This window comes from Mustela nivalis, assembly GCF_964662115.1.
Source record: "Mustela nivalis genome assembly, chromosome: 14".
In the NCBI taxonomy this organism is placed as follows: domain Eukaryota; kingdom Metazoa; phylum Chordata; class Mammalia; order Carnivora; family Mustelidae; genus Mustela; species Mustela nivalis.
In genome coordinates this window covers 44,283,091-44,309,072 of record NC_139033.1, presented here as the reverse complement: position 1 = coordinate 44,309,072, position 25,982 = coordinate 44,283,091, and the positions used below count along the sequence as shown (strand labels likewise).

Genomic DNA, 25,982 nt, shown 5'->3' with positions numbered 1-25,982 from the left:
TGACTCTTTATCTTGGCAATATCTCTTGTGCCTGTCCTGTATCGGGCAGCTAGTGCAGCTCAACTGACAACCCCAGAAATCCTCGTGGCACACGGTGTTGTGTTATAGTTACATTATGTGTGTGCGGGCTGGCTAGGGGCCACCTGATCTCATCTAGACTAGGGTGAGGCCCTGCTTCACATGTCTCTCATCTTCCCTTTGGGACCATCAGACCAGCCCACAGATGGTCTCTCATGCCAATAGGAGAAACACAGGAGAGTAAGCATGGCTACATAAGGCCTCTTAAGGCCTCTTAATGCCTTAGATCAGGTGCTCCCCCAGCCCCGGTCACTTTTGCTGCATTCTGTTGGCCAAAGCAAGTCATATGGCCAAATCCAAAGACTAGAGGTAGAGGAAATGTGTTTCTGAATATAATCTAAACTACCACAGTTTCTTCTCTCTCGAACGCCAGAGAGTGTAGTTCCATTCAGCCTGCACTTTGGCGGGGGCTGCCTTCTTGTCTCTGCATCCATGCCATATTACCCTTGTAAGGAGCATAGATGTGACCGTGGCCTTTCATGACCCACCCAGGACCTTCTCTGCCAACCATCCCAGAGTGCAGTTCCTTGGCTGGATTCAGTTATCCATACTCTACCCTCTTTCTCAGCCCTGCCTCCATTTTTTTCCCCATCTACACCACCCGTGTAGGACCCAGACTGCGTTCTACCTCGCTGTTTCCCAAAAACCCACGTTACCCTCCCCACATCGTTGTTCTGTCCACCTGAAATGCCCCACATTCCTGGGTCAGCATCCAGCTCTTCCGTGGCCTTGATTCCCCATTCATAGTGACAATGTCTGCCTCCGAGGTCCCAAAGTCCTTTCACCTGGACCCCACAGTGGCTTTGATACCTTCTCTTGTATCACAGTTATCAGTGAACGTGTCATTTCCTAGTCCTTAATACAGTGCCTGGCACACAATGGGGCAATAGTGCTGTTAGAGAGGATGAATGAAAGTCTCGAAGCCCCTTGCAGACAGGGGCCTTAGCTGTCTCTAGCCCAGTGCTCGAGCCATCATGGGCCTCAGTTACTGATTGCTGACGTGCGGGGCAATGTTCTGGTTCCCTCCCTCCTGCAGAGGGCATGCACTGGGTATTAGCAAAGGGAGGTGGTTTAGGCACACGGAGTTGAATGGGAGAGGTAATAACTCTGGGAAAGGTGTCATCGGCCCTTCCTCTCCCTCCCCCACCTCAGCACGAGGGCCAGTGCAGCAAGGCTGAGCGACCCCCCCCCCCATCTAGGAACTGAAGAAGAGGTGCTCTGGCCAAAAGTCACAGTGGCCCCTGCTACCCACAAGTGAGTGCCCCACCCTCACACACCGGCCAAGGGTCGCCCATCCCACCTTCCTGAAAGCCTGGGGTTTACCAGTTGTCTGGAGCCGGCCCTTAGAGAGCAGGTGCCACAGTGAAGCAGGCTGACCCCTGCAAGGCTGACTCGGTCTCTTGTGCCTCCACAGAAGGACTTCACCGTGCGGGAAGAGCTTCAGCAGCAGGACGTGGAACGCTGGCTCGGCTTCATCACCTTCCTGTGTGAGGTGTTCGGCACCATGCGCAGCAGCACGGGCGAGCCCTTCCGCGTGCTCGTCTGCCCCATCTACACCTGCCTCAGGGAGGTAAGAGACCCGCCTGGCCGTGCCCGCTGCCCTGCCAGGGAACGCCACCCTAGAATGCCTGTTAGCAAAACTCCAAAGGGCCAGGAAAGCTGCGAGGCTCGTACCACCTGGAGGGATCCATCCTTCGGTGAACAGGAGTGTGACTTCCCATGTTTCTGTCAGCTAAAGCCAGGTTTTAATGGATTGAGTTTATAGAGAGGGAAAAAGCCCGCCAAAGGAAATTATTAGTAACTCAGACTTCAGGAATTCGTCATCTAGAATGCTGCCTGCCGGGAGGGGGTCTCTGACAAATATTAATTGAATGAATGGTTCTTTGGTCTGGATGCATTTACCATTAAATTATTTATTTTTAAAAAATACTTGCTTCTAAATTTCATCTGAAAGAGAAATAAGAATAACCGAGAACCTTCTGAGGAGCGAGAGTTCAGTGACGTACTTGCTCTGCCAAATGTAGAAGTCCACTTTAGAGGGTTGTCGTGGCTCCTCTCGGGGGCCAGAAGCTGGGGGCTAGAAGCTGGGGGCTCGTTACAGGGCGGATGGTGTCATGTAGGGAGAGGTCGGTGGCTCAGAACACAGCCTTGAGGGCACCAAATAGGACTGTATTCCAGTTGTATTTTTGAGTTGGAGCCAACAGGACCTGCTGATGTGAGGTTTTGGACAACAGAGGAAGCGATGTGGGATCCTGGTTCACGGGCCTGGTGGCGCCATTTTCTGGGAAGGGGAGGGCTCAGATAGAGACAGAGTGGGGATGGAAACCAGGAGGTAGGGTTTTTTTGTGTTTGGACGACCGGGTGGTCATGCCCAGAGAGTTGTCCCACTGTTGCTTGGGTAGAAGTGCCTGATAATCAGGATGAGGTCGATTCCTTGGGACACGGAATCAAGCGTTGTGTGAAGTGTGTGTGTATACTTGGTGCTCAAGGCTGGGACCAGGTGAGATCCCCCAGGGGGAGGGTGTAGCTGGAGGAGTGGCCGGGCCACGGGGAGGCGGTGGACAGGAGAGTGTGAGTGTGGATAGGTCTTTGGAGAAGGGTTTCTGTGAAAGGCAACAAGGAAGAGGAGCTTGTCGACTACAAGGGGACATGTGCAGTCAGGGGATGTTTTTGTGTTTTGCAAAGGAAGAAGATAATAGAGCAACGTAAGAGAAAGGAGAGGGTCATTGTAGATGCTTTTGAAGCATCCATTTATGAGAAGCGGGGGGCTCGCTCCCGACTTTGTGGATGCTGAGGAAAGCAGAGTGTGCAGTCCTCTCTCAGACATAAGCCATTGGCCTCTACCGCTGAGCCCAACATACTGCTTAACAGATGCGTATCAATTCATTATTGTTTCTCAGATCGGCAAATGGCCTCCTCCGACAGTATGTCGCTCTTAGTGCGTCCTAAGCTCAGGACGCAGTACCACAGGAGGCCATTTCTCTGCTCTTTGCCTCCCTGGGGGGTGATCTGAAGGCAGCCCTCTTGGACGATGGCCACTCGGGGTCCTCTGATCCCTGCCTGAGTTGCCATGTGGCCCTGACAACCTGGCTCAATGCAGGGCAGTGACCTGGATTGCCCCAACACGTTCCCGCTGCGTGATCTGGGCCCCTCCCGGCGCTGCCATCACCTGCTTCCCCGAGCAGGAGGCAAGGCCACCACTGAGCGCTGGCCCCTGGCTGCCAGGACACTTCTAACACCGCCTGAGGTGGCGCGAACATTCAGATGTGAGATCCGCGAGGTGCCAGGAGGTCTGCGCAGGAAGCAGGAACCGTCCCCTCATGCACACTTGTTTGATGCGTTCCACTTTTCAGGGCAATGTCACAGACACAAGTGCCTGTGCTCTCGGTGAACTCAGAGAATAAACAGTTCACCCAGGCCTCGTGCCATCATGCAAAAGGGGAAATCAGGGCCCCGCGTGCTGAGCTCTCTGCCAGAGGCCCGCGGTGAGGTGATTCGAGAACCAGCCCTGGGCTCCCGTCCTGCCTCTGCCAGGTTCCGGCTGTGCTCTCCAGGGGAGAGATCGCCTGCGCTGAGCCCTGGTGCCCCCTCTGTAGGGGGCTTGCTCTGAAGGGGCTCAAGGAGAAAGACATGGTGTGGAGAGAGTGCTAAGTGCACCAGGACAAGTACATCCGAATGTGGAAGGAAATGCCCTGGGGACTTGTTCTAGAGCAGGGTGGCTCTCCAGGAGCTCGGTGTCCTCCAGGTGGACCAAGAGTCAGTCTTAAAGGGGCAGAGAGGCTGAGTGCCCTGCGCTGGGACACCTAGCCGGTCAGTGCCAGAGCTGGCCTAGGGCTGTTCCACTACCAATCGGGAGCTCTTAGCTTCCCTAATACAGGGCCTTAAGAAGAGATGGGGACATAAAGGGATGTCCTAGGGATCATCTCTGTCCCCGCGGAGAGCCTGTGCCTTTCCCAGCTCCCTGGAGATAGACACCTGAATTCTCAGAGCCTGTTGCTGCCTCCCCTACCTGTCTCTCACACACACACACACACACACACACACACACTCTTCCACTGATATTCCCAAAGCAGGTTCGGTCAGCTCTGAGAAGTTTCTAGAAGCCAAAGCTACTGCTGCTGCCTCTCTCCGTGGTGGAAAAGTTTAGACTTTTCCCCTGGGACCAAGTAGATGGCTGACCCAGATGCCCACCCTACCACCCTAGGCTGGGTCCTCCCAATCCCAGAAGCGTCCCAGGCCTGTGTTTCCAGCTGCCCACTAGATATATCCAGGTCATGTCTCAAGCCCCTCCAATAAGATGTGATCAGAGCTGCGCCCCAAGGCCTTCCTGCTCAGTCCAGATCCCAGTGCAGGCCCAGACTCACCCTTCCGGCCCCCCACAGCCAAGCAGCAGCCCAGAACTTACCCAATTAATTACCTGTTCTTACAGCTGTAGGTCCCTCTGCCCTCTGCTTCTGCACACCCTCCCTGGCTTCCCCTGCTCCCCTTTCCTCTGGGCCTTGATTCAAACAAGACCCACGGGCCATCTTGGTGTGAAAAGCTCATTTAGAACAAACCTAAGAGGAAGATACAAAATCCTCACAGCCCCAGGGCAATCTCGGGGGCCCCAGTGCAATCTCGGGGTCCTCAGCTCACGGAGGCCACCCTCACTGGACGTGGGGCTCACTGGCCTCCACTCTGCTTTAAGACCAAGCGCGTGCTTGGGTCCAAAGCACCTCCAGACTGGGGGCCACCCGGGGCTCTGAGAGCCGCCCTACCCTAGCGGGAGTCCCCTGGACATTTCCTCGCACACTCTGACCCAGTTGAATTAACCGTTCTCTCTGGTTCTCTTGGTTATTCAAGACCTTGGACTCCATCCTTTGAGTCTTCTCTCTACCTGGCCAAAACACCTCTTCTGGGGCCCAGCCTAAGCCATGTCTTCCAGGAAGCTCCCCACCCCCACCCCCAGCAGAGCACAGGGACAGCTCCCAAGAGCCAGACGCAGCCCTGACAACTCCAGCCTTCCGACGGCATCTTAGTATTTTAGTATTTGGTAATTTGGCATCTATTTAGTATTTTATAATGATAACAACATACTCTGGAAGGCATTGCCCAAAGCCCACCATGCATTCTTTTCTCTCTGAACTCGGACAACACTCTGAAGAAGATCATCCCCAGCTTCCAGAGAACAGAAAGGTCAGGCAGTTTGCTCAGGGCCACACAGCAGAATGTGTATTGGAATCCAGGTCTGAGTGCCGGAGTCCCTGACTGCTCTGCTGGCGCCTCGTGAAGCACCGTTCTGTTTCTTTAGTCCGTAGCCCAGCGCCTACTACGCAGAAGAAGCCAAATAGGTCATCAGATAATTGATTCCACTTTTGCCATAAATAACTGGTGCCGATCAGACGTTTCTTTGAGGGATAGAGAATAACTTTCAGTGAGACTTTTTTTGTTTCAACACCAGTGGCTCTGCCAAGAGGGTTTTCAAAATGATTGAAGAGTATTTTCGGTGCCTGCAAGGGGCAGGAGTCTCCTTGCCCTCCTGTTTGCTGCTCGTATTTGCTTCGTGAGCTCTTTTTAACTTCTTTTTTTTTTTTTTAAGATTTCATTCTTTTAAGTAATCACTACACCCAACATGGGGCTCGAACTTACAACCCCGAGATCAAGAGTCATACACTCTACCCACTGAGCCAAGCAGGTGCCCCCCCTTTTCTTTATTTTTTAGTATTTATAAAATTTTATTATCATAAAAACACTTAATATGAAATCTACCCTCTTAACAGATTTTTAAGTATACAGGACAGTATTGTTACCTCTAGGTACCATGTCATTAGTGAATCCCTGAAATTTATTCATCCAATATAACAGAAATCTTGTGTCCAGTTTTTAGCCACTGACATTACCCCCCTGGCCCTAGCCTCTGGCAGCCACCTCTGTTCTTTGCCTCTGTAAGTCTGATGATTTGAAAGACCTCGGGTAAGTGGAAATATGCAGTATTTGTCCTTCTGTGACTAGCTTATTGCACTTGGCATAATATCTTCCAGATTCCTCTGTGTTGTATCATATGGCAGAATTCCCTTCTCTTATAATGGTACCGTCGACCCCCAAACAACATGGGTCTGAACTGTGGGGGTCGCTTAGATGCGGCGATTTTACAATCCAGTGCTGTGAATGTATTTTCTCCACCTTATGGCTTTCTTAGTGATAGTTCCACCAGCAGACTTTATTGTAAGAATACAGGATATAATACATATATATACAAAATATGCATTAATTGACTGTTGATATCATTGGTAAGGCTTCTGGACGACCGGAGGCTATTTGTTACGTTTTGGGGGAGTCAAAAATTACATACGGATTTTCAACGGCACAGGGGTCGGCGCCGCTAAACCCCACGTTGTTCAAGGGTGAGCATATGGATATACCACACGTTTTAATCTCTGCTCTGTTCACAGACTTCTAGGTCGTTCTCACATCTTGGCTGCTGTGAATAGAGCTGCATTGAACACAGGAGTGCTCATATCTCTTCAAGATCTCGATTTCAGTTCTTTTAGATAAATTCTCAGAAGTGCGATTGCTGGATAATAGGGTTCTATTTTTAACTTTTTAAGGAAGCTCCCTACTTACTGTCTTTCAGAGCAACTATTTCTCCCGTCCTTGCCAACACTTGTCTTTTTTTTTTTTCCCAAGTAATAATGGTCATCCTAACAGACGTGACGTGGTTTTGATTTGCATTTCCCTGATGATGACTGACATTGAACGTCTTTTCATATACCTGTAGGCCATGTGTATGTCCTCTCTGGAAAAATGTCCATTCAAGTCCTTCACTCATTTTTTTCAATGCAGTTATTAGTTTTCTGCTTTTGGGTTGTAGGAGTTCCTTATATATTTTAAAAATTAACCCATTATCAGATATATGGTTTGCAAATATTTTCTCCCATTCTGTGAGTTGCCTTTCACTCTGTTTTTTGGTGGTGTTCTTTTGTGGGGTTTTATTTGGTTTTTGTTTTGTTTTGCTTTGTTTTGGCTGTGCAGAAAAATTTTCATTTGATGTAGTGTAGTTCCGATTGTCTGTTTCACTTTTGTGCTTTTTGCTTTCATATTCATGAAATCACTGCCAAGACCAATGTGTCGTGAAGCGCTTTCTTTGAGAAGTTATAGCTTTAGGTCTTAAGTATTCGTCCATTTTAAGTTGATGTCTTTGTGTATGATACAACCTAGGAGTCCAGTTTCATTCTTTGGCCAGTAGATATCCAGTTTTCCCAGCACCTTTTGTTAAAGAGACCGTCCTTTCCACATTGTGTGTTCTTGGCGCTTTGTCAAAGACTGGTTGATCATATGTGCACGGATTTATTTCTGAGCTCTTAATTCTGTTGCATTGGTCTATATGGATGTTTTAATTACCATAGCCTTGGAATATATTTTGAAATTAGGAGGTGTGGTGCCTCCTGATTTGTTCTTTTTCAAATTGCTTCAGGATTGTTTTGGCTATATGAATCCTTCTTGGCTCTCTATGAATTTTAGAATTGTCAGTTCTATTTCTTTAAAAAATGCCATTGTGATTTTGATAAGAATTGCGCTGAATGTGTGGGTCGCTTTGGGTGGTATGGACATTTTAACAGTATCAAGTCTTCCAACCCAAGACCAGGAACAAGACATGCGTGTCCACTCTTACCACTCCCTGTTAACGTAGTATTAGGAGTCCTAGCCAGAGCAATTAGGCAAGAAAAAAGAAATAAAAGACATCCAAATTGAAAAGGAAGAAACAAAATTGTCTGTTTGCAGATGATGTGATCTTATATATAGAAAAGCCTCAAGACTCCACCAAAAAAATACCCCAGAAACATTAGTACCAATAAATGAACTCAATAAAGTTTCTGGATACAAAATCAACATACGAAAATCAACCGCATTTCTCTACACCGAAAACAAACTACGTGAAAAGGAAACTAGAAAAACAAGTCACTTTATAGTAGCATGAGAAAGAGTAAAATACTTAAGAATAAACTAAGGAAGTAAAAGACTTGTACCCTGAAAACTGGAAAATGTTAATGAAAGAAATCAAAGAAGTCACAAAGAAACAGGAAAGCATCCGATCCGCTGTCTTCCGGTAGCGCTGTAAGGACCCCTTCATCTTGCCCAGGCTCCCAGCCAAACTGTGACTGCATGGGCCCCCCACAGGAGGGTATAATTAGTGTTTGTGGCCAGAGCTAAGGGTGCCATCATCTCCCATCTCAGCGGGAGCCCACTTGCCAACCATTTAATTGGTTGGGGTTGGGGCCGGCAGTAGGGGACCACCGTTTTCCTGACCCTGCAACGCTCTTGGCCCCTTCCGCTCCTCTGTCACCTCTGCGACCCAGTGGTGATCTTGCCAAGATACCACTGAACACTTTTCTTTGGACGCCTTTCTTCAAGAGCTCTGTCAAAAATTCCTCTGGCAGGGAATTGTAGAGTGGCTTTTAACCCCTTACACCTGTTTCCTTTGAGCAGACGTTCCCTGTGCACTAGGGGGCTGTTTCTACCTGCTCCCCCTCATGCTTTCTGTCTCTAATGCCCCCAGCCCATCTCTACCCATGATTCCCAATCTCCTGCACTCTTCTGAGTCTGGCAGCCAAAGGCAGGGACAAGAGTGGAGGAAAGGAGAAAGGGAGGGGGGTGCCCTGTGCCAGGACTCATCCCTCTGCACCTCCCTCTGACCCCCTCCCTATGGTTGGCTCCCTTGCTCTCCTTCCCTCCAGGCCCCAGAAACCTCATCCGCCCCCTCCCTGCCTTTTCCAGAGGAAGGGCAGGGAGGGGGCGGGTGCCTCTGAGGGGTGTCTCCAATAGGCACACCCCCCTCAAGGATGCAACTGGTTGGGCTCCTGGAAGAGGCCGGCAGGCACAGGCTGGGGAGGAGGACACAGAGGGCAGCAAGTCAGGCTTCTCAGGAAATGAAATTGCTCCGTGCAACAATGAGAGAGCCACTTTTTTAACTTTTTGCGTGAGCGTGCATTCAATTGCTCACATTGTTTTGGCTCCAGGGGAAATCTGACCTCGGAAAAGGCTGAGATGAAGTGGGTGTGGGTGGAGATCCTCTGCTATTTCACAGGGCTAAGAGAGTCAAGCAGAACATTCTTCAGAGGTACCTTTCCAGTGGAACTATTCCTCCCTTCCCAAGAGCAGGAGATGGGGCCAGGGCATGGCCCATGGTGGCCAGAAGAGGCCAAGGTCAGCTGTGCCCAGGATACTAATGGGCCCTAATGGGGAGCAGAGAGACTTGAAATTATTCTCCATGCAACCCAGGACTCCTGACCCTTTGCCTTGGGAAGCTTTTTAAAAAGTACAAATTCTCAGACATCCCCCAAACCCATTTGAACCAATGAAATCAAACTTTCTGGGGATGGGGTTTGAGAGGGAAAAAGAAAATTCATTTCTCCATGTGACTCCAGCGTGCAACCAAGGTTAAGAAACTCGAGTAGCTGTATCTTAGGTGCATTCAGTGAGCAGCCATCGAAGTCAGAGAGCACTGTGGGAAGAGCACAACTGGGAAGAACCTCTCTGGCTGTGAGTTTGAATCCTGGCTCTGCCAATCCCAGCTGTGGGGCTCCCCTGATTCTTTAATGTTTCCAGACCCCAACTTGCTATCTGTAACACAGGGATATAGGACTAATCCTTACCCTGCAGGTTTAAGGCTTAAAATGAAAGCAAGTGGTTCATGACAGCCCCTCTGAGAGCTGGCTGCACTGTTGTGCATTGCTGTCGGAAGCCAACCATGTCCCAGGCACTGCTCCAGAGAAGTATCACCCCACAGACAGCCCCAGAGAGCAATGTCCGTTCTCCTCACTAGGCGCCACGGCCCCCCACGATCAAACACAACCCCCCTTTCCTGGAGAACTTCACAGGAGTCCTCTGAGGCTCTAGCCACAGTGCTCCCGATGCAGCTCCAACAGAAGGCCTCTTGCATTCCTCCTGTCTGAGTGCCATCTTCCTCCTCCTCCTGCCTGACTCTCACCCACCTTCAAGGCCAGGTTCACTTCCCACCATAGCCCCAGCATCCCCTACCACCACCCCAGCCTGCCCTGAGTTATTCCTCCTGTAATATCCTCTGCAACTAGCATCCATACGGAGCTGCAGATGCCTGTTCTCTGGACACACCCTTTGCCAGGTGGTCATATCAATGCCTTATGACCTCTTCTCAGATGCTTTTCAATCATTTCATCCACTCATCTATCATGGAACCCCAACTACAGTTTGCTCAGGACGCTCCACTGCTTCGGGGAGCTGTGACCGGGTCTGAGACAATGCTACTTTTCTTATCGAACTACAGAGTTTCCTAGTTGTTCTAGAAGGAAAGCATAGAAGTTGTGATATTCCCCCAAAAGGCTGACAACCCACTTGGTGACAGAATCCACAGAAATCACGCAGCTGTGAACATTTATGGTAGGTTGTGCCAACGCAAGGGTAGGGGGAGCTTAGAGGTGCGGGTTGCTGATGGGAGCGAAGGGGAGGGGAGAGCTAGGGATTCAGGACGGGTACTGGCCTGGTGAGGAAGGAGAAAGACCCCCAGCAAGAAAAATAAACAGAGGCATCGGGCCAGAATGAGCGTGGCCCGTCTGTGTCCGGTCTGATGGGTAAGCCCCGGGCTGGCGCTGGCTCCCAGCAGAGGCATCCCAGGTCGGTGCAGGCAAGATGATACAAAAGTTTCCAAGCCAGAGAACAACGCCATGGAGGGCATGAAAGAGAGTTTGTGTATTCATTCAACGAACACTGAGAAAAATGCTACCTCTTTATTGAACTGAAAGGTCTCCTAGACACACTTCCAGAGAGAATATGTAGAAATAAAATCAAGTAAATCTGGGCTCTCCCTAGCCAGAGGGACACTTGGGGAACTCAGTGCACAGTGCGGTGCTCAAAATCAGGTGAGCCTGGAAGGAGGAAGGTGGGAGCCCGGAAGCACACAAGACAAGGAGATCTGATAAGGGCATCTCAGGGGTGAACTGTTCAAGTCCTTGAACCTTTAATTCCTTACCGTTACCAGTCACTCAAAGAGACTAAGCAGGAAGTGAAAGGCTGGAAGGAACCTTGAAAATTCAGGAGACCCTTTCTCCATGAACAGTTTATTCCAGCCCCTCTTCGCCATAGACCCTGCCTGGAATGTTCCTCCGAGAATGCAGCCTTCCTGGGGGCAGGTACACAGCCCCTGGGCACTGGTTTCGCTGCAGTTCATTTGGGTCCAGCACCTGCTGCTGTGAATGCCTCCGCTTAAGCAACCATTCCTGTAACCTCTGCTGAAATAACTCCCCACAGTTTTGTCCCCTCCAAAGCTGTTGCCCGCCCCCCCCTCCAGTTGGCAGCCAAGGCACTCTGTGGTGTGATGCCCCTGACCAGCTCAGACACCCCCAGCGCACACCCCCACACCCACACACCCGCCCACGCTGGCAGGCCTCCCAGAGGCTGGGGATCCTTGACCACCGCCCCCACCCCAAGATAAAACCCGGGTCTGCCCCCCACCCCAGCCGCCAGTCCCTGACCCCTTCCCCAGCCCCCACCCTTTAACTGTTCTACTTCCTTAGCCAGACTCTGCAAACTGAAATGTGAAATTCGAAGCCAGTGTTCCCCTTAGCAACCATGGTAACACAGGATCTGATAGAGAGCCTGGAGTTATAAAAATACCAGCTTCCACCAGACACTGGTTTCCAAAGGGAAACCAGTCTCCACGCCAGAACCGTTTTTAAACAGTCTTAAAACTCAAGAGATTTCCAAACCCATCTCAGCATGGCTTCAGCAAGACTTCTTTTCAGTTCCCGTTTGGAAGGCGGTGGCGTTGCAAGCTTTGGGTATTTTCTCTAAAATATAGAGATCCCTGCCTGAGCATGAGCTAGCCTTACATATATAGGTGGGAGCGGTTTTTAATAAACATCAGATTTTCGGCATTCTTTAAAAGTGAGGTTGGGTTGCTGCCAGCCCTTCCGGTTCCCTCCCAGGGAGTCAGCGCCACCAAGCCTCCTAATTACAGAAGGGGACTGATTGGGTCTAGCTCCTCTTCATTGAAAACGGTTTTAATTAACATAACCGTCTTCTAGCTGGAATCCCACGTGGAAGGCCTCGGGTGGGGAGGGGATGTAAGAGGGAGAGCAGCCTCTCGGCGCCGCCCGCCCCCTCCCGCCGACGCCCCTTCCAGCGGACGTCCCCTCGGGCCGGCCCAGGGCGGGAGGACGGAATGCGGCTGGCGCTCTCCGCGCCGCCTGCAGGGGGCGCCTGGCCTTGCGGGCTGGGGAGCGGGCCTCTCCCAGCGGCCGCCCCGCCCCCTCCAACCCCGCCCCCGCGGCCCCGCCCCTCGGCGCTCTCCGCCTCCTTCCTCTTATCTCCTGGGGCCATGCATGTAATTCTGAAAAATATTCTAACTCGGTAATTAATGTCTGAACTTCAAGAGGCCCCTGCTTTCTGCAGAGGCGCGCAGAAGGCGGGCAGGGACCGGGCGGGGTGAGGCCTCGGCGGGGAGGGGGTGGGGGTGCGGACTTTTTCTAAACCGGCGAGTGGACGGCGGAGGATAAATCTGTCCACGCACATCTATACATACACACATGCATCTGTCTACGTTTTTAAATCCTTTGGGCTTTTTTTTTTTTTTTAAGTAAGATACCTTCCTCGCACCCTCTCCTCCCACCCCCAGGGGCGGTTTCCCAATGGGCTGATAGCAGATTCTGCTCGTCCACTTTAGGGCTAGAGGGGAGATAGTCTGGGGCACTTCCCCCGTGTGTAGGTTCCAGGGCGGAGATTGGCTGGGAGAGAGGAGGAGTGACCCACATATTTAGAAAATAAGAATGCAGGCGCTGTGGGGTTGACAGAGGGCCAAAGGTAACTTCAGGTAGGTGGCCCACGGAATCCTGGCCTCTGAGTGCCCCCCTCCCCCATCCCAGTGCCTCGCCATGGTTTGCACAGCCCAGCCCTGCGCAGATTTCATGCCCGGTACCCTGTACCCAGCTATAGGGGCAACAAGTGCCGAGCTGGCTGCTTGAGCGTGTGGTTGTCCCTCCCTTCCCAGAGCTGCTGTCTGCTGGGGAGAAGGAGGAAAGCAAAGCACCCAGTACTGGGAGCCGGTGCGCAAGTCGCAAGCAGCCCCCCCCCACCCCCGCCCCAGGCTGGCCCACAAACCCACTGATTAACTTTAGTTGTTGATGCAGCACTTGTCCATCGGGGCTAGACACAGTTAGGAACATGCTTTTCTCCTGTCTTTTGTTCCCTGTTGAGGGCTCCGTAATCACCACCAGCAGCAATGATTAGTAGGTTACAGGTAGCCTGGGCCAGGCCCTGAGAGGAGAAGCTTCCAGGACTGACCATTCTTGTAACTGACCAAGAAGGGTGCTAGGGAAGGAGGCCCATTTCAGAGCCGCATGAATTCGGGCATCTTCTCCTCTCTGGCCCTCAGCTCCTTATTGAGATTGAGGATTAAAGGGGATTTAGTCTCGATTTGCTAATTACAAGTTGACTTCCTCCTTTCCCTGTAGGAGGACTCACAAAAGAGACATAAAATGAAGTAGTGGGATCATTCAGCAGCAAATTTATATCATATAAACCAAGAGCTTCTTAATAAGCAAAACTGTGAAGGAACACAGTAAAGTACCTGTCAGGGCCTTTGCCCTTGCCTTTCCTTGTGGGAGAATGGCCTTCTTCCGGGCACCCTTCCAGGTCTCAGCTGGATGTAGGTCCTGGGTTGGCCCTCACCCACCACCCCCGCAGCCTGCTTTCTTTTTCTCCATAGCCTTTACAGGATCTGGTTCTACCTTAGAGTGTTCTCTGTCCATGTGTTTTTTTCTCTCCCCAGTTAGCATGGAAGCTCTCTAAAGGCAAGGGTATGTGTCTGTTCTCCTCATTGCAGTATCCCCAGCGACTAGAACAGTGCCCGGCACAGAGTAGCTGCTCAGTAAATACCAAACAAATTAATGAAATGGAATGTCTAGACTGAGCAAAGCCGGAGACAGTAGGCACCCTTCTAGAGTTCTTCTGGGACTACCTCTCAGAGGTCTGAGGAATCCAGAATCCTTGAAGAGGCAAGGTGGGGGCTGGCTGGGAGGGGTCCTCGCACATGAGCTCAAAGTAGGAGAAGAAGAGAAATGCTCCCCCCTAAATCAAACTCAAAGGAAGCAACCTGTGCTCACACTTGGAGCAAAATGGGGAGAACTGCCTTCCTCCAGTGAAGCTGCCTGAGTTCTGTCCCTACGTTTAGCTCTGCTCTCATTTAAGCGGTCATTTCTTGACTTTGATCCGCCAGGCCTATGAGGTTAAACTAGACTGTCCCGAGTCAGAATCCCATGACCCACAATCACAAGAAGTCAGGGTGGGCATGCAACATAGCTTCATGGATCAAGAGCCATGGGGAAAGGGTTGTGGAGGGACACTGAGGGGGGCATCCTCTGTGTTCCTCGCCGGCCTTCAGCTGGACTGGAAGACGTGGGCCGAGCAACAGGGCCTTCCTCTCCTGCCTCTCCCTTGAGGAGGGAAAGGAGTAACGAGAATGCACAGAGCTCAGGAGAGTTCTGGGAGGGTCAAGAAGAAGGTGAGAACATGGCACAGGAGCTGGGAGTGGACAACCTAAGTCATAGACATTGAGGACAATGGCAGCCTCTGTCCTTAAGGATCTGGGCACAATCCCAGCGAGGGAGCAACATGTCCAGTACATTATAATATGAGCCTCTGTGTCACCATGCACTTGCTAATAGCTGCATTTTTTAAAAAAGGAACTGGTGAAATTAATATCTTTTATATTATCCAGCGTAGCCAAAGAATGACCATTTCAACATCAAAAGGTGAGAGTTTTTTTTAATCTTCTTGTTTCTTGTACTCAGTCTTTGAAATCCACCGTGTATGTTAGACTCAAAGCAACTCTCCATTCGGAGTAGACACATTTTAAGACTGTGTGTGGCTAGTGGCTCCTGTACTGGACAGCACAGGTCTGGAAGCTGGCTTCTAGAACCCTCGGGCTTTGGGAACTGGTCTGGATTCCTAAAGTAGATGGATCCCCAAATTCTCTAAAGTATTTTTCCTAGTTTCCCTTGCTGAGCACCCAGAAGCAGAAGAAAACGTTGTGAGCTAAAATCGAAATCAAACGGCCAGCATGCAGATGTTGGGTGGTTGGCTGGGGCTCCCTGGTGGCGTGTGCAAAGGCAATCCTTTGGACCCCCGAAAGAGGAAAGGTGGCAGGCGAGGACAGAAAGGGCGAGAGAGACAAACAGCACAGTGCTGGGGACGCCCGGGCAGGGGGTGGCAGCCTGTGCCACAAAGCTCCCAGCGAAGTCCGCAGACCCGGGAGGGGGTGCAGGCAGCTGCCCGCTCCTCCTCACAATGGCCCAGTCCGCGGAAGGCACAATTAGCTCATTCTTGCATTGGCCTTTTGATTACACTGTTGTTCTCAGGACTTCCATTTCTGTAATTAAGACCTTGTCCCTTACTCAGAGGTATTGAAACATAAAAGTATGTGCTGAATCTGGCTTCCCAGGGTTAAAAGCCAGACTTAGGAAATGCAAACACACTTGTGGAAATACAAACACACATTCACTAACTAATTATCCCATAATTAAGGCTGAAGCCCTGCTTAAAACAATTAGCTCTGGGAATTGAACAGTAGGTCCAACTCCACTTTTTGCTAATTGTTCTTCCCTGATATGGCCAGTCTGGGGCAGGGGTAGTCGGGAAAGGAGGGGCAGTAGGGAATGAACTAGTCTGCCGCTTTGGGTCCGGACTGGACCATGCTCTGCTTGGTTTGGAAATGTTAGTCAGAGGAGAGTTTGAGGTGTGGAGAACAGCAAGGAGGATGTGGTTTGGGCAAGGGGAGTTGAGCGGCTGCCCCAGGCTTGGACGCGGGCCATGGGAAGTCTCAGAAGCTCCTGCTGGCCACACTGAGGTGGCTTGCCTGGCTGGAGCTGAGGGCGTGGGCCAAGGATTAGCTGACTGGAAAGCAATTAGATGAGGTGGGGCTGGCTGGGGAAATACCTGGAATCCCAGGGCCAGAGCTGAGACTTGCCTGCGTAGTGCCCCAGGCGGAGGCCTAATGGGTTCTGGGGAGTGGAGGTCCCCACCCGCGAGGGTGGCTACCAATATCCCCACCGGCCAGAAGCCCTTTTGGCCTCTTGCTGATGGCAAGGAGAGAGTTCTAGAGTGTGGGGAAATCCAGGCGGTGTGGGGGTGCTGTCAGCCTTCCAGGAAAGAGGCCCTTTTCCTGATGACCAACGTCTTCCCCACCTCAGTGTGTCTGCCCTCCCCCCACCCCCGGCACCCTACCTCAGACTCCCAGGACTTTCCTGAGGCCTTCGGGGCGCCATCAGGTAACACCTACTCCTTTCCTAGGTAGGAGGGATGTTTGTGGAGGGTGTTACCCGTCCAGGGACTTTCAGATTTTGAAAGGAGAGCTTGGAAAAGAAAAATGTGTGCCCCAAAGGGGAAAATAAAAGAGGTTCAGGGGTTTGTAGAAGTCGGGGAGATTACTGACCCCCCCCCCCCATGAACCATCTCCCCAGAAAATATCCACAGACATTAAAGCTTGCAGAAAATCCCAGAGCCTGTCCTCTGGGGGCTTCTCATTATGAGCCCCCCCGCACTAGAGGTGGAATTTGGGGTTTTCATCAGAGGGGCCTTCCAGACCACCCTCAAAGCAGTTGTGTAAAGGACCCCCAGGGCTGACCCGGCACAGCACAGTCGAGGACTGCCAGCTCCCTTTTCCCCCCACAGAAAGTATCCCAAGCTCTTACACTGGTCCTCATCCCTCGCCTCCCACCTCCCACCTCTTCTGTCCCCTTCACTGTCTCCATGGATCAGAGGTTAGCAAACTTCTATAAAAGGCCAGATAGTAAATATTTTAGCTTTGCAGGCCAATAGGCTAAATGCAGTTTAACCACTTCCCTGTGATTTGTGCTCTCCGGAGCAGCCTTGCGAAGCCCCGAGAGCGGGTTCTGGGGAAAGCGCTCAGTTCTGCCTTCCTGATGCGAAAGCCGCCACCCTGGACAGTATGTAAATGAACGTGCGTGGCTGCGCTCCAACAAAACCTTATTTATGGACACTGAAATTTGAATTTTATAGCATTTTTATGTGTCACCGAGTATTATTATTCATTGGCTTCCCCCCCCCCCAGCTATTTAAGAATGTAAAAAGTGTTCTTAGCTCACGGGCCCCATAAAAAGGAGGCTGTGGACCAGATTTGGCCGATGGGCGGTAGCTTACAGACCCCTGATCTAGATCTGTGGTTCTCAGTGCTCATTAAAAATCGAGGCATCGTTGGGACGCCTGGGTGGCTCAGTTGGTTAAGAAGCTACCTTCAGCTCAGGTCATGATCCCAGCATCCTGGGATCGAGTCCCACATCGGGCTCCTTGCTCAGCAGGGAGCCTGCTTCTCCCTCTGCCTCTGCTTGCCATTCTGTCTGCCTGTGCTCGCTCTCCCCCCCCCCCCCCGATAAATAAATAAAATCTTAAAAAAAAAAAAATCAAGGCTTCGCTGTCTGAAAAGAGAATTTGCAATTTCCTGGGCGCTGCTGCTGCTGCTGGAGGAGGTCCACACACTGGTAGGCCTGACCGAGTCTGAACCCCACCCCCATTTTCCCAACGACAAAACGGAGACCCAGAGGTGCCCTAGCTCCGGCGTGTGAATCCAGAGGGAGGGTTCTCTATCCCTGGGTGGGGAGCTGGCTGGTTTTCTATCTCTGCCCGCCCCCAGAGATCTACCCTGCCTGCTCATACTGCCCAAGGCGCTCGCTGAGCCACAGGAAGTGTGTATGTGTCCCCTGGTGTCCCAAAGTGGCAGGGCTCCAGTGAGTCATTTCCCATAAGCGGAGACAGCGTGCACTGAGGCATCCCCGTGCTGCCAGACGGTTCCCTCCTGACCACCTTGTCAGCTTTGGGGAGCCACAGAACAGAGAAGGCTGGGAGCGAGGCTGAAAGGCCCCTCTGTGAGAAGAGAAAATGAAAGGAGGCTCAGATATCAGACTAACATGATTTCAAATCCAACGCTGTCAGTACTAGGTAGGACCTGAGGCAAGATACCGAGCCTCCTGGAGCCTCAGTTTTTCCATCAGTCAAATGGGAAACAGCAGGATTGCCATAAAGATTGAGGATCGCATCTGTCAACTGTCTGGCACATAGTATAGAACATTTACGGTATCTTTATTGGCCACCCTGGCTTAGTGCCTTAACCACAGCGCTCCCCAGCCACAGCCCAACAGGCACGGAAAAAGGCTATACGATCCTCTTGATGACACATGAATGAGATCGTGTGACTGTCCTTACGGAAGCAGGCACTGTCCCGTACTTCTGTGACACTTTTAACGCTGATTTAGGTTGGACTGTGTAAGGCCACGTCAAAGGTGTGTATCTGGGATCCCTTCAAAGTCTAGGAACTCACAGAAATTGGATGTAGACGTCTGTGAACGTGTGTACGTGTACGTTTTCCTGGGAGAGGTGCCAAAGTGTCCATCAGATCTTCAAAGACGCCCACATTCCAAAAATGCTAAGGGACACGTGTCTCCAAACACAATGCATAAGACAGCACCTAACTTTGGGGATAGATTCTTGGGTCTGAGAATCAGCTCCCTCCCCTTGACATATGGCCAGGGGCACACTGAACATCGCCTAATTCGGTTCCAAACTGCCATGTCTTCGGCCTTAAAACCCGTGACTAGCCCACCTGTCCGACCCGTCCCAGAATCAAACGATGTCCTATGAACAAAACCCGAGAATAGAGCAGCCAAGGGCCGTGTGGGGTCTCAAAGTGACCCCCAGGTGAGCGAGGGGCCTCGCAGGAACTACCCTGCGGGTCAGTGTGTTTGCTTCGAATGTAAAGGCCTGGGGGTGGGGGGTTTCCAGTGGGTAACACTGAGCTAAGCAGGTAGTGCTAAGCAGGACTGTGGCAACCCTAGGGGAGGGCTAGTGAGAGGAAGGAGCACAAGAAGCCTGGGGGGTTCTCCAAGGTTCCAGCTCTCGGTCAGGCCTCTGGTAGCGTGAGCGTACCCCGTGCAAAAATTCACCCAAACGGCAGACTTAGGATGTGTGCACCTTTCTGCCCGTGTGATACATGGAACGTTTTCTCCCAAAAAGGTTCCACCGAGGAAAGTAGAAATACAATATAAAATCACCCCCTTGGGGATCTTTCTGTATCACGTTGGACTGACATTAGCACATCGCTTGAAGAAAGAGTACTTTATGTGTAAACACAAATAGGAGAGTCGGGTGTTAAAATCACCCGAAGGCCAGATTTAAGTACCTTTGTTTTGGTCCCGAACTGCTCATCTGAATGGACGTAACATAACTTTTGCTTTCTTTAATTCTCTCACAAGGCTCCATGGGCTGCCTCCGGCCTCTTCACAGCCGCGATGGACCTGCCATGGTCTGGCCTGTTTGGGGTGGCCTGTCCTGTCCATGAAGGCAGTGGCTCTGGCTTAGGCCACCGCTGCTCGCTGCTCGCAGAGGGCTGCCTGTCCCATCCCCGCCCTTCCCGCCGGCTGCCCTCCGACCGGCTCCTGCGCTCCCCCACGGCCCATGCTTCCCGCTCTCTGGTGGTTTCTTCTCAGCAAACCACCAAACCCTCCTGAGGAGGGAAAAACCTTCCCCTGACCCCACACTCCCCTCCGGGAACTGCCCAATTTCCCTCTGCCCTGTGGAGCCAGAGGTTTCAGAAGAAACGGTCTCCCCAAGTGTGTCTCTCTGGATTGTTTCTGCCCCCTCAGGCCAGCAGTGCGGTCTGCGTTGAAATGCCCTCATTGCTGAGTTCAGAGGCCGGCTTGGTCCTCAGCGCCACCGGCAGCTGCTGGTGACATGGAAGCTAATTAGGTGACTGTGTTCTCACAAAGCTCTATTGATCGACGCCAAAAGTTGAATTCCGTGTAATTTTTACATGTCAGGTGTATGTTTTTCTCAAAGTTTAATGCAGGAGCCTTTGCTCTGGGACCGTGTTCACCTTTAAGGCCTTCTCTAAAACTTCATTTGGTGTCCTTTTATCCAGAGGCCTGGAGAAGTTGATTTACCAAAGGACAGGTGACTATATAGCTGGTGGTAAGCCAGGAAATGGGGTCTCCGGTGCAGGTCCCAAAGCCTGTGTCGATCACAGCTTCCCAGGGCAGCCACAGCCCCCCAGCTGGACCTGCACCAACCAGATCTACATCTCTAGGCCTGAATACATCCCCCTGACGCTTCCCCCCCGGCCTCCCCAGACACCCCTCAAACTCAGAGCATCCTAATGGAACCCGTCTCCTCCCAGAGGGTGCCACCATCCTGCAGCCTGTGACAACAAAAAGCCTGAAGCCATCCCTGACTCTCAGCACCGCCCTCCACCCCATGAATCCGCAGGGTCTGTGGGCAGCAGCTCTTCCCTGGTCCCCAGCTCTGGCCACCACGTTTCTGCCTGTCCACAGCTCGTGTAGGCCAAGGTCCCCTTTCACCTGAATGAGCCCACCAGCCTTCCAACAGGGCTCCCCTCCTCTCTCCGTACTCCTCCATGCTCGCAGGATTCTTGAGGGTGACCTTTCTCATTGCCTGGAATGTTCTTTCTGCTCCTTCTCCTGGCCGCACTCTTTCCCTAGCTTGACCTTAAAGAGTCTGCTCAGAGCTATCTCCCCAGGACTTCGCTGAGCTCCTCTCCCCACCCAGGGGAGGACAGTCCTTCCCACCACCCACCCACCCCACCCCCCAGCACCTCCGTTCTCATGAACCCCAGCATTTCCGGTCCCATGCCTCCCACTTCGTAAGGCCAGGGATGGAGCACGCGCACTGTGTGCAAGGTACTATTCTAATACGAGTCCCAGATGATCTCATTTAACCCTACCCCCACTTTCCAGAGGAGGAAACGGAGGCACAGAGAAGTTAACTGTGCAGCCTTGGGGCCGGGGGTGATTAGAACACAGGCAGCCTCACCTTACAACCTTGGTTCCCATCACTGATCTGCTGGTGTGACATCTGTCTTCCCTGCTCTAGCAGTAGACCCATGAGGGTAGGACTCGTGCCTCCTGACGAAGGAATGAGTGGGTGAATGAAACACTTGTCCCTTCAGACTCCCTGGAGGAGGGGCAGGACCTGCCGTGCTCTGGGCCCATGCTGCTAGGCGGGCTCCATGCCAGGGAACAGGGGGGCCCTTCCTAGTGGCTTGGCTCCAACCAGCACATGCTTTCCTTTGAATCCAGTCTGTAGGGCTGCTGGCCACAAGGTCCTGTGTGAGGAAAAGCTAGTCTTGGTAGATCCTAGACTAGACCTAGAACTAGTGAGAACCAATAGTTGCCCCGAGGCTACGAGCAGCAACGCTTCCGGTTGTGGAGGTTAGAGGAGGAGGTCAGGGAATGCTTCTTGGAGGAGGCAGGTCTTGTGATCAGTCTCCAGGGGTCCAGTAAGTGGAGCCAAGGTGGGGTTTGCTCCTCACCGTCCCCGCACATAAGAACAAGACGCGTTCACAGGCCTGTGAACAGATGGCGTTGGCTGGCCTAGAGGTCTGTGAAGGCGAGAAGAGGGGGGCAGGGCCACAGGGGTGGGCATGGCCTGGGCGGAATGTCTGAGCCTCCGATAAGCCCTTTACCCCATTCCAGCCCCCTCAGGTGAACCGGTGAAGTGCACACAGATTGTAAAATACTGATGTGCATGCGCACTCCTCCGAAAAGGTCATCTCAACTTAGAAAGAGTTGCCCCATTATTACAGTTTATATTCTGCTAAGGGTAAGGCTCCAAAGCCAAACAAACTTCCAGGTGCCAATTAAATACTCTTATCTCCAGCCTTAGACTTGGCAGAGAGTCCTTAGCGAATCCTTTCTGCCGTCCCCAGGCAGCCCCAGGCCCTTTTCTCAGCCCGGGCCTGTCTGTCCCTCTACGGGGTGGCTGCCTCTCTGAGTACAAATGCTAATTATGCCTTTCGCACAGCCCTATTATTCTCTGCTTAAGCTTGTCCCAGGCCCAGCTGTCCCTGCCCAGTTGGTGCTTGGTTACCGCCTTGCACCCAAACCCACCGCAGAACCAGCTACGCTTCCTCACCCGAGGACAGACCTCCAGCCCAGGCCCTGCGGTGTGGCCTCAGACTCCGCCCTCCACCCCCACGCCGGAGGACTGGCACCTCTGTCTGGTAACCAGGCTCCAGCGGGCATGTCTTCTTAAATACCACACGCCAAGATTATCACACTGAAGAGGACATGTGTTCAGCAAAAGTTTCTTCAGAATTTCCACGCTTGGTAGCAGAGGGGGCCAGTGTGGCCCTTCTCCAGCTCCTTGAGCCCCCTGGCTGGTTACCTGTGCCCTCCCCCACTCACATACCCTGTACGGTCTGAGATGGGTAGATGGGACTCCTGGTTGACTCAGCATACCGAGAGTTTCTCCCAAGGCTCAAGGGAGGGTGGGCCGCTGGCAAGGCCCTTCAGAGAACCTCGTGCTACAGAGAACAGTGGGGAGGGCAGGGAGCTGGGGGGGTGAGGGGTGGAGAGCTGCAGCAGCCTCTGCATTCTGCACACGGACACCTCCCCTCTGAAGCTGGAGGGTCGCCCTCTGTGACAGGGCTCCCTCCGCCAGAGTCCCCCTGGGGCTGCAGAAACCAGCAGAGAATCCCGTGACCTCCCACCACCTCTTCTTCCTCATTGCCTGTCTTGAGCTGGCTTCAGGGAAGGCAAGAGCTTGCACTGCCAGGAGGGGGTCCCGTCTTCTCCGGCCTGCCCACCGGCTTCAGTGCTGAGACTTGGAAGAAGGCAGAAATGCGGCAGGGGTGAGGGGAGGCCTCGCTCAGGGCCTCGGGCCACTGCACAGTGGCTCGACCACCGGGAAAGCTGACCCAGAGGAGGAAGGGATTGTTTCGCAAGCAAGGCCGGGCACTCGGAGCTGGCCCATCAGCCCCTGGCATGCGGCTAGGCCTGTCAGGAAATCAAGGAGGCGCTCTGTCTGCTTTCCAGCAGGCGCCACTTCTCTCTTTCCACTGCTTTGCTCAGTTCACAGCACTGGCTCCAGGGCCAGGCGGGCGGGCGGGCCAGGCACCCTCTGCCGCAGGCCTGGTGCCCGGGGAGCGCCTGTGCCTGCCTCGGCTAGCCTCATCACGAGGGTACCGGGCCCGGGCCACGCAGCTACATGGAGAAGGCCACTGGTAGCCATCTCGGGTGGGAAGGCAGGGTGACTCTTGGGGAAGGATTCCAGACTGTTTCCTTCTCGGTTGAGCTCCAACGCCCTTATCTCCTTTCCTGCCAGGCGGGGACTCCTCGGGAGTCACACACAAAAGAAAACCCCACCCAAGACACACAACCCCCCACATACTTGAAGGGGGAGGACTGGCCTCCCGTGCCGATGTAAGCTACCTGGTTGTCGGTCCGGGAAGCAGTCCATGGGCATTGCCCTGATGTTAAAATAGTATAGATTTGGTCCAGAAAGGGGGGGTGGTGCAGATGAATACCAACAACCACTCAACAGAGCCACCTTGGTGGCCGCTCTGAGAGCTCTTGGAACCGTCCATCGATTGAGATGTTTCTTGGAGGGAAAACAGTGGGGGGAGGGAGAGGGTGGTAGAGGGCAAGGGCAAGGACAAGGTTCTGAGGCGGTTGGGGTGAAGGTGGGGGGCCGTGACAGGACAGACGAGAATACGGAATGGGAAGCATGAGTAAGAGTCCGCGTGCATGGCACGGGCCCTCCCTTGAGAGTCTGGCAGGCCTGAGTACCGTTCTCATCTCCTGGAATACAGGAATGACGGTCGGGATATGGGAATAGAGAAAACTGAGCCCTGAGCTAGCCACGGGTCGCCTGGTTTATTTACAAGGCTCGCTGCTGTGAGGACTAAGAGAGAGAGCCTGGCTTTGCAACTCCTAACTCCTTCCCAGGCCTGCTGGTCCACTCAGAAGAGCAGCGGACCCCGGGACTTTCAGACTTGACATTGGGCTATGCTTCCTAGAGGCAGGGGGCTGGCCTAGTTGACCCCTCAGGGTCTCATTCCAGCCCAGCGTGCTGGCAGCTGATTCTACCGGCAAGTTGCTATGGGAACTCTAACTTTGAATTTCCTGGCTCTGGGACTGTGAAAATCACAACCTGAACCTTCCGTTGATGTGGGTTTCTCGATTAATTTCCTGTTTGATTGTTTACTTTAGAGAGCGGAAAATGCCTTTGCAGGCTGCTAGTCCCCTCCACCAAGACGCTTATCACACCCACCCCCGCCTCCAACAAGCCACCAAGGTCAAGTCCAGGCCTCAGGTGGGTGGAGGTGGGGGGGGCAGCTGGAGCCAAGGGGCCAAGGGGAGGTGAAACTCAGAGCCGATGGCCCTCTCCTTGTGCCTGCCGGGGGTCCCAGCCTGGTGGGCACCAGGAGAGATCTGTGAATTCAGAGAAGGTGCTGCAAGAAGAGCAGCAGCCCACGGCCCCAAGCCCCAGACCTGGCCCCCCGGGGCCAGCCCAAACCCCTCCTCCTATCTCTGGGAGACGTTTGTGCTGAGTCAGACACAAAACGCAGCCATTCTTTCAGAGGGGTAGGGTACCGTGGAGGGGGTGAAGGTCCCAGGTGCCACCTGACGCCCAGTGCCTCCAGGCCAGGCATTCTTGGCTAAGTTCCCCTGGGGAAGCTTCCAGAATAACTGCTTTTCCATCTGCCTGTCCTCCAACGGCTCTCCCCAGGGCCCCCATGCTCCAGCAGAGAGCAGCGGACAGGGCGTCCATTGTCACAACTCCGTCTTGTTCCCAGCTCTGTCCTTGGGGAGCAGTTAGTGCTGGCAGGCTCAGGTGAGGCCCCACAGCAGGTGTCCCCCGCAATGATAGCCACCTTGCTGGGAGCAAGACCATTTGTCACCGTCAGAGTCCTTCTCCCCACCCTGCCGGCTGAACCCCTCAGAGCCGGGCAGGAGCCCTCCCTCGCTCACTTGATAAATAGGGGTGCTGAGCACAAGGGGGGAAGCGGAAGAGGCTGGAGGTCAGCCGGTAATCTGGGGGATGCCCCCCCCATCAGCACCCCTTCCCTTGTCTAGGTGACTGTATAACCTACCATCCACATCAGGGCCCTTTTAGGAGCAAAAGGGACACTTACTAGTTACTTTGGGATGGCAAGTGAAATCCAGAACCATCTGAGACACACCCCACTTTTTGCTGACTGCACCCCACCAGACTCATTTGTGTGGGCCTTACTGGTGGTTATGTCATTTGACTCTGGGTGAGACCTGGCTTCAAATCCTGGTTTTCCATTACCTGTGGGCTCTTGGGAAGTCACCCCACTCGCCGTGCCTCAGTTTCTGGAGCTATAAGTGAAGATCGCTAAACTCAGATAAACTAGTAAAAGGATAAAACGGATCTTAAAGTGTACACACAGTGCAGGGCTTTGCCTTGAGAGCAGACATTTCAAAAAGGTAAGCCAGGTGATGACTGAAGCCCCAGAAGGCATTGGTCGGTCCTCAGGAGACCCCCCTTCTGGAAAGGTAAAACTTCAGAGCTGCCTCAGGCATTTTCCAGTCATCCTTTAGGAGAGATGGATGTCCGGGAAGTGAACGCAAAAGGAGCCACAGAGAGGACAGGCAAGTCTTCTAGAAGGGAAAAGAGGGGGCACTAAAGTAGAAGCTGGGTGTTGTTGACAGCAGCCATGGCCAATGTCCCTGTGGTTTCGAACCCCGACCCAGGGTCCTGGGAACTTACAGGCTGCAGGGACTCTGTGAGCAGAACTCGCGTCCTGAGTGGGCCACTGGCCAGGGTTTGGCTCCCAAGAGGAGCCACTGGAGCCGTGGCCCCATCCTCTGGCTCCAGTGTCTGCAGGATTTAGTGTCTGCTCTGAGCCCCAGATTACGTTTCCACCCCCTGGGGCCAGTTGTGGGATGGAGTTTTCCCCCATGTGACATTTGCTGTGGCTACTTTGTACGAGGCGGTTTGCAAGCTCTGCAGGAAGGAGGCTAATTATTCCCTCCAGGGCGCCTGCTCCGCAGTCCGGGTGCCTGTCCGCCTTAGTGAGGAGGGCTGACAGCCAGACCGCAGGGTGCAAGCTTGGACTCAAG

The 25,982-nt window shown here is 52.9% G+C and overlaps 1 protein-coding gene across 5 annotated transcripts in view; it reads left to right on the top strand.

Annotated features, from left to right (window-relative positions):
* CTIF (cap binding complex dependent translation initiation factor) overlaps positions 1-25,982 on the top strand; it is a 284,019-nt gene that overhangs the window by 242,747 nt on the left and 15,290 nt on the right. For all 5 annotated transcript variants that reach the window (XM_082699263.1, XM_082699267.1, XM_082699266.1 and 2 more), the window contains one exon: positions 1,493-1,648. In XM_082699263.1, coding sequence (XP_082555389.1) covers positions 1,493-1,648 — 156 coding nt within the window. The remainder of the gene's footprint in view (positions 1-1,492; positions 1,649-25,982) is intronic.